The sequence below is a fragment of the Nicotiana attenuata genome, unplaced genomic scaffold (genome assembly GCF_001879085.1).
Source record: "Nicotiana attenuata strain UT unplaced genomic scaffold, NIATTr2, whole genome shotgun sequence".
NCBI classification, from domain to species: Eukaryota; Viridiplantae; Streptophyta; class Magnoliopsida; order Solanales; family Solanaceae; genus Nicotiana; species Nicotiana attenuata.
Window position 1 is genome coordinate 698,847 of NW_017670353.1, and position 8,489 is coordinate 707,335.

The following is an 8,489-nucleotide window of genomic DNA, read 5'->3' on the forward strand; positions in this document are numbered from 1 at the left end:
TTTTCCTAGACATAGCTACAAATCGCAGGCCTCGACAGCCATTGTAAGCGACGAAATTCTTGGGAAAAACATATGCTATATTCCATTTTTGCTCTCAATTAAACAACTTTATTTGCTCTTTCAAATTACATTCATTTTTTTTGCTCGGAGTCAGGCTTGTCGTCTTCTTCAATTTTAACTGCTATGTCCTATTTTTAATCTTATTTCATTATTATTTTTGGATCAAATCACTTCGCTTGTTTATAAACCACGTAACAAATTTAACTGTACTGTTTTACGGGTAAACAACAAATGCGAATTTTTTTCCATCTAAACGTTATGAGGTAATAAATTTAGGGGCACTCATCTGAATGTCAGTTCATTCAATTAAAGACATAATTGAACTAACCTTTTAAACGTGAAAATGTAACAGAAGAAACAATGCGGACCACATAATGAAGAAAGTAACTTACAAGAACATCATTATATATACAAGATAAAACATAACAAGGCCTGAGTGCAGGATTCTCATTTTGTTGTCAAAACAAAATCCCTGAATTTCCTGTTTCTCTACTCTGCCGGCGAAGAAAACCTTGACTTTCTTCAGTTAAATTTTTTTGCCAGTCACTAAGGATTGCTAGGGCAGATCAGGTCTGGTCCTTCAATAACTCTATCTGAGATATCGAAATCGAAGAAGGTACTGGAAAATAAGTTGTCAAATCCATTTATCTCTGGAAGTTCTGCATTCATCTGGGTAATGAAAGCTTCATTTGCTGATGTATCATTGACATGTGCTAGGGATGTGATACTATGATTCGCATGGTTATTTCCCACGTTCATGTTATTACATTCCAAGGAGAATCGTAACGTATCAATTGTGTTCTCCATGGGCACCTCACCCGCATAGAAGGCCATTTGGTTCGCGAAGATTTCAATCTCCTCTACGAGGCTGGCTACCTGCAACAAGGTAAATTTTTTCATTCATAATCATGAACATGGTCATATCTAGTGCTTGAAGGAATTGATACTTGATATTGCTACTATTCTAGTTTTAAGACATTAGTATGTATCCAAAAGAATAATGTATTTTTTTTTTTATACATATTGGGAATCACTTATTTTAAACCTCCTACTTCATCCTCAATGAATTAATATGTTCTTATAACCATAGAAATGTTACGATATTTTGTATATAGTCATTTTATAAACTACGTGCCAAATCAAATATCGTCATACAAAATGAAAACAAAGGAGTATATGAACCTGCTGTTCGAGGGCAAAAATATGACCAACACAGCCATAAATTGGATCCTGCATCCTAGCCAAGGCTTCATATGACATGGTTACAGCAGCTTCACTCCGACAGTGCTGCGGGAGGTGCAGAAGCAGCTTGGAGACGTTGCTTGCTCCGAACACCTTGTGAACTGCTGCAAAATGGTTAGTTGCCTGCTCATAACAGAAGTAAGGCGCGAAAATGCATTCGTTAGAGCACCTTCTTCTCAAGAACTTGCATGCCCCGCACGAAGAACCAGCAGGTCCTGCCATTTCTTTTTTTCTATGTAATAGATGCTATATTTTTGCTTTTCCTTCTGTGTGCATATCCAACTAAACATCCAACTCTCTTTTATAATCATCTTCTAAAAGGGTCAGGTGTTTCTTTAGTTATGAGTGAATGGACATTCTCCCTTTTGGTGAAAAGTAAATTCCTTTAGGTCTCCATCATGCCTAACAATGTTATTCACAAATTGGGTAAGCTTACCTTATTGGTGTTTTTATAAATGAGCTTTTCTCTAGTAACGTGACACTTGTTTGGAGGATCTAGTTTCCGTTTTTTGCTATAAATAATGAAATATTATTCCCTAGAAGCAGCATAAAATAATAATTTTATCATTTGGACAAAATAAATGGTGGTCTTATTTCACTGATTCTGACTCCATTAATTAATCTCTTATCTTCCTTTTCGCTAGTATCTAAGCGGCCTTCTTTCTTGACTCAATTTCTATTAAAAGATACTTTTGTTCAAGCATATGTGTTTAATTATTTCCTAACCTTATAAGGCGCTGCCCATCTGCTCAACCAAGGGAAGACCAAAGGAGGTGGCCGCAGAGAGCTCTGTGTTCAAGAGGAATGCGTATTGTCTATTCTTTTCTTTTTCCATCTCTCTTTTATTACTATTTTGCATTTAAGTAATGCACTTTAGCATGGTGGAGATTTTTTTACACTACTTGATCCGTGTAATGACCCGATAGGCTATTTTGAGTAATAGCTCCCTTTTTATAACTTGAGATTTTTCATGACGCTATTTGATGATTTATGACTTGCGTGCATGGTCCGTGTTAATTTTCGAATAGTCTAAATGTGAATGAATAAAGAAGACATAATTTTTGAACTTGAAAATGGCTAGAGTTGACCACGGTCAACATTATTGGTAAACGAGCTCGGATCGATGTTTTGACGATTCCGGTAGTTTCGTATGATGATTTTGAACTTGTACGTGTGTATGGTTGGGGATTTGTCACGACCCAAAAATCCACTAGTCGTGATGGAACCTAACCCAGCCCGCTAGGTAAGCCAGCTAGCAGTCAACCTATTCCAAATGAAATTAATAACCTTTTATACAACAACCCAAGGACTAGTAGTACAAGTCACGCGCCACTAAGCTTTAGAATTACAAACTCATAGAAAAATGATACACATCTGATTAAAATGTACATAAAAAAAATCTCAAATCTAGAACTACCAAGAACGGGTGGTAGCAATAACTATAATGCAGGTACGTTTTCAATGCTAGCTCCCGCTGTTTTACAGCAACATCAGCTCCAAGATCTGCACGCAAGGTGTAGAAGTGTAGTATCAGTACAACCGACCCCATATATTCAATAAGTATTGTAACTAATCTCGACGAGGTAATAGAAGCAAGAATTATAAGTAATACTCGCTATCACTTGTATAGGTCATAATTTAAAAAAATATGGAACAAATATACGATCAAATCAAAGTTTGGGACTCAAAGTGTGCCCTCATGAGGCAGGGAAAAACTTCAAAATGTGTCTTTTACGTAACTTGGATAGCTGAGTGGTCAATCCTGCACCAATCGTTGATGAGTTGTCTCGCTCGAAAGCTATAACCTGCCCCCCGAACCACCTTGGTGGTCACAACTCTTTGTTTTAAAGTGTTTCCCAAGTAAAGATAAAGGTAAAGATAAGGAAGATATGAAAGTAAATCAGATAGACAGTCAACGAAATTGCAAGTAAAGATAAAATGCAATAACCAAATATCAGCCCGTTACGGGTTGCAGCCCTATCCAACTAAGAATAAGCCAATAAGGCCTGTTGCGGTGTGCAACTCAATTCATATAATAGTAACCAGCTCTCCTAGAGCTCACATCAATTAGAAACCCATCGGGGTCTCTCAGTCCACGTGTACACAATCAGGAGAGAAACATGAGAGGGGGACCTCAGGGGGATGGATCCATATCCATACGTTACACGAACAACTCACGTGCTAATAATATCAACTGCACGACAACTCACGTGCTATAATATCAATATCTGGACCCGCACGGATAACTCACGTGCTAATAATATCAATCGGTACGGACAACTCACGTGATGCACGGGCAACACACCTGCAAATATCACAATCCACCTAGCGTGGTCACAGACGCAATATCATAAATAGCCACCATAGTCACATGCATAACAACACAATCTGCCCCACGTGGTCACAGGCTTAACAACATAATATACCCGGCGTGGTCACAAGCATAACAATACAATCCGTTCGATGTGGTCACAAATATAACAACACAATGCGCCTGACGTGGTCACAAGCATAACAACACAATCCGCTCGACTTGGTCACAGACATCCACTCCGAATCGTATTGCACAGAAGCAGGTATACAAGAACACATGTATATTATGAATAAATATCAAATTTCATGTTCCTGGACTAGAATAATAATACGCTAAAGTGTAGGCATGTGTAAAGTGTGATATCGTATCTCAAATCAATAATTTCATCGCAAAAATAGCAATTACCAAGTATATTCAGGAAATTAGCCTATTCATAACCTCAAGCACAACTTAAATGGTTCACAACAATATTACAAATATGAGAAACATTAATAGCTTAAAGCTTATAGTCAATTCTTTGCTTATCATAGCATACGCACTACCCCGAGCATGGATAAATACCCTGGTGCTCGCATATGGAATCAAAACCCACACATATGCACCCATAGCACGTAGCTATCAAAAATAATTCAGGCAACTAGTGTCTCAATAAAGTTTAGATAAGATACTTACCTCAAACAAGCCAAAACAAATACCGAGCAAGCCAAATAACACTCTAAAAAGGCCATCCCGCGCGTATCAACTTCCGAACCGCGCAAAACTATCCAAAAGTAACTCAAAAATATGAAATAATGCCACAGGATACAAACCCAATCGATAACGGTCGAATCTTTAATCAAATCTCAAAGTCAACCAAAGAGTCAACCCGGGCCTCACACCTCGGAACCTAACAAAATTCATAAAATCTGACAACCCATTCAATTACGAGTTCAACCTTACTAAGTTCACTCAAATCCGACTCCTAATCAATATTCAAAATCAAATTTCACTTTAGAAAAGTTTAGACAAGAACCCCCAATTTCTCTTTGGAAATCATCAATCAAATGCTAAAATTGAAGATGAAATCACGAAATATAATCAAAACAGAGAACAAAACACATACCCCAATACATGTGGTGAAAATCATCTCCAAAAAATCGCCAAAATCCGAGCTTCCCAACTCAAAATGTGATAAAATAACTCAATGTCCGAAAATAGAGTACTTATCAGCATTGAACAACGATACCCATCACGATCGCGAAGAACAAATGCTACTACCATAAAAATTCTCTACGTGTTTGCCTTACAGGCCACGCGAAAGCGATGCCTACAGACACCAAAGCTTCACGAACACGACCAAGATGACGCAAACGCGATTAAGAATTCCCCAGCTCCCAGCTCTCACTCAGCACTACGAGAGCGATGCCCCATAAGAGAACGCGAACAGTAACCAATTCCAAATCTCCGCGAACGCATACAACATGTCGCATCCGCGATAAAAAACTACCAGTGGCCAAAAAACACTTCGCGATCGTGAAAAACTCCAGAGATATTAGATAACAGCAAAAACCAGCAACGCAATCATGAGGAAAATGGTCTGATTCCACCCCGAAACTCACACGAGCCCCTCGGGACCCCGTCTACATATACCAACAAGTTCTAAAACACAACATGAACCTACTTGATACCTCAAATCACACATAACATTATCAATTTCATGAATTATATCTCAAATCAAACTTAATGAACTTTTGAACTTTTAACTTACAAAACTCGTGTCGAACCATACCAAATCAACTCGAAATAAACTCAAAATTTGAACACAAGTTTCAAATGACATAAAAACCTATTCCAATTATCGAAATAACAATATGAACCCGATATCACAATAGTAAACTCCAGGTAAAACTTATGAATATTCCAAACCTTCAAATTGTCAACTTTTGCCAAATAGTGTTGAAACCTCCTAGAAACATCCAAATGCAAATCCGAGCATAAGCCCAAGTCCAAAATTACTATCCAAACCTAACGGACCCATCAAAACTCCGATCCGATGTCAAATACACAAAGGTCAAACTTGGTCAACTCTTCCAACATAAAGCATCAAACATAAAAATAATTCTTCCAAACTAATTCCGCATCACTCGAAAACCGAAAACGACGATACATACAAGTCATAATACAACATAAAAAACTAGTCATACCCTTGATCCACCGAACGAAGAGCAAATGATCAAAACGACCGATCGGATCGTTACTGGTCTTGGCTTACCCGAGGCCGTTTCAACGCTTAATATGAAATGTTAAAATTTTGAAGTTTGAATTATGAAATTCTTTGAGTTTTGATGCTCGATTCTTAATTTTTGATGTCATATTGATGACTTGAAGTTACGAGCGAGTTCGTATGATTTTATTATGCTTGTATGGATATTTGGATTGGAGACCGAGGGGCTCGGGTGAGTTTCGAATGAGTTTTGAACTATTTTGGCAAGACTGGGATTTGCTGGTACTGCAGTCCTCGCACTTGCGAGTGTGTTAATGCTCACATTTGCGATGCTGGGTAGGGTCTAGGCAGCTTCGCATTTGCAAAGCTTTTATCACTTTTGGAATGTGGTCGGATTTTGCTTTTGCTTTTGCATTTGCGACTATATGGGAGAGTGCACTGCTTCTGTTTCGTGAAGCTTATTTCGCATTTGCCAATGTTCACATTTGCGATGAATATATCGTATTTGTGGAAACAGAGAGGATTAGGAATTATTCGCATTTGTGATCACTGGTTCTTTTTTCAAACATCTCAATTGCAAACAACTCCCAATTGCGATACCTGCAGCTAGGTAAAAGGTTAGGATTTTGGGACTTAGCTCATTTTACTCCATCTTTGAGACCTATACTCTACATAGAGGCAATTTCGGAGAGAAATTTCTTCCCAACTTCATAGGTTAGTAACGTTAAATTGTTTTCGGAAAATTTCCATTAATTTTCAAGGATTTTTACTATTAAATCTAACATTTCAGAGTAGAAATAAGGGTTTTGGGTCAAAATTTAGGATTTTGTAATTTTGAGTTAGACCTTAAATTGTGGTTGGTTCTCGAAAGATATCACATATTTGGACTTGGGGTGAATGGGTAATAGGGATTTGATCTTAATTTCGGATTTCAAACACGTTGGCACGGGTAGACTTTTTGTTGGATTTTTCAAAATGATAAAGTTCGAACCTTTTTATACTAGGGTTACTCCTATAGCTTGTTTTGCCTTATTTGGGTAATACTTGACTAGATTAGGTTGGTTTGGAGTCTTGGTATAAAGGGATTGCCATGTTAGATTGTTAATCTTTCTCCAAAAGTAGGTAAGTATCATGGTTAAACTTGGCTTGAGAGAATTAGGGTGTAATTGAGTCTATTTACTACATGATCTATGTGTTGGAGGCGGCGAATATGTAGGGTGATGAGTATATATATATATATATATATATATATATATATATATATATATATATATATATATATATATATATATATGTGTGTGTGTGTGTGTGTGTGTGTGTGTGTGTGTGTGTGTGTGTGTGGGATAAGCGTGTGGGATATGCATGTGGGATAAGCATGTGGGTAGCGTTAGCTTTATTTGTACTATGTTACTTTATGTATTATGTCTGTTATGAAAGAATGAATTGCACGAAAGGTGTTTGCGTGCTCGTGAGGGAGAGTGATTTTGCACGAAGGGTATTTATTTGCTTTCTTCATATATTGATATCATTTCATGAAAGGTGTTACCGTGATTGAGAGAAAGAGAGGATATGCAGGAATGGTGTTTCCGTGCTAGCTATTATATTATGTTCTGAGGATGAGAGTAAAAGCACGAAGGGTGATACAGTGCCATTTGTTGCTACTATTGATCTTTATTTTGTTATTCGGATAGAGGACTTGGTGGCTCCGAGCAAAGAGAAGGACCGTCTTTGAAAAAAAAGGAACTTGCTAGGCCACCAAAACAAAGGCGATTCTGTTCATGCTTCATACGACCTGGCTACTTCTACATACAACTATCTAATTTTCTTCTATTATATATAAAGGCGTAAGGGCGAAGGCCTATTTAGCGCCTTCGAAAAAGTAACCGGTTAGGTTGAATTTGGAAAGGCTACTAAGGACCGGTTGAAGAATGAAAAACATCTGCTAAAGCCCACGGAATAAGGTTCGCAGATGCGATCATGAACCGAACCAGATCAAAATATTCAGCTGTCGGCGGACAAAGCCGGAACATCGAGCGCAAATGAAGGATGGCCAGGCCCCGGTTCCCGGGTTAGGGTATTACCTATTATGAGCCTACTTAAATCAGAACTAAACTAGTTGATTCTCTTTGGCCGGCCAGATTCGTCCCCACCCCTTCGTAGTGGTACCTTCCTTTTTGATTGAGAGAAGGATTCGCACTTGACTCCCCTCGATTCGAGATCCAAAAGAAGGGTATGGAGTTTCTCCAAGGAATGCTCTCCCGTGGTGGTACACAAATTCTCGAGGGCCCGATCTCCCCCTCCCATCCAATCGCCCTACTACAAAATAAGGCGAGGGCTTGTTAGTTTACAAAGTCAACATTGGAGTGTATTATTAATAGTAGTACTAATGCCGTTCGCCTTTGGTACTTCAGTAGGGCTTGCATACGAAGCGCTTGCGAGGTGAAAGGCATTCTGTTGTACTACTTCACTAGCTGTACTTGAGTAGTTTAGTAGCACCTTTTGAATCAAATGGGCTCACCCTTTCTGAAAGGCAAACAGCTTGCTTTGCAAGCAAATATAGCCCCCGCCCCTTTGACCCGTTGCGAGCTGGAAAGCATACCGGCTGCTTGAGTCAGGAAAGGAACAAGCAACGAATTGATTAAGCGCTAATGCGCTCAAGCCTATAGAGTT

The 8,489-nt window shown here is 38.5% G+C and overlaps 1 protein-coding gene across 1 annotated transcript; it reads right to left on the reverse strand.

Annotated features, from left to right (window-relative positions):
* Positions 1 to 342: 342 nt before the first annotated feature.
* On the reverse strand, positions 343 to 1,698 carry LOC109238266 (LOB domain-containing protein 33-like). Its single transcript, XM_019404704.1, has 2 exons — positions 1,243 to 1,698; positions 343 to 936 (listed from the first exon to the last, which is right to left on the reverse strand). The coding sequence occupies exons 1-2, from the start codon at positions 1,522 to 1,524 to the stop codon at positions 607 to 609; spliced, it is 612 nt and encodes a 203-aa protein (XP_019260249.1). The 5' UTR covers positions 1,525 to 1,698; the 3' UTR covers positions 343 to 606.
* Between the last annotated feature and the right edge of the window lie 6,791 nt (positions 1,699 to 8,489).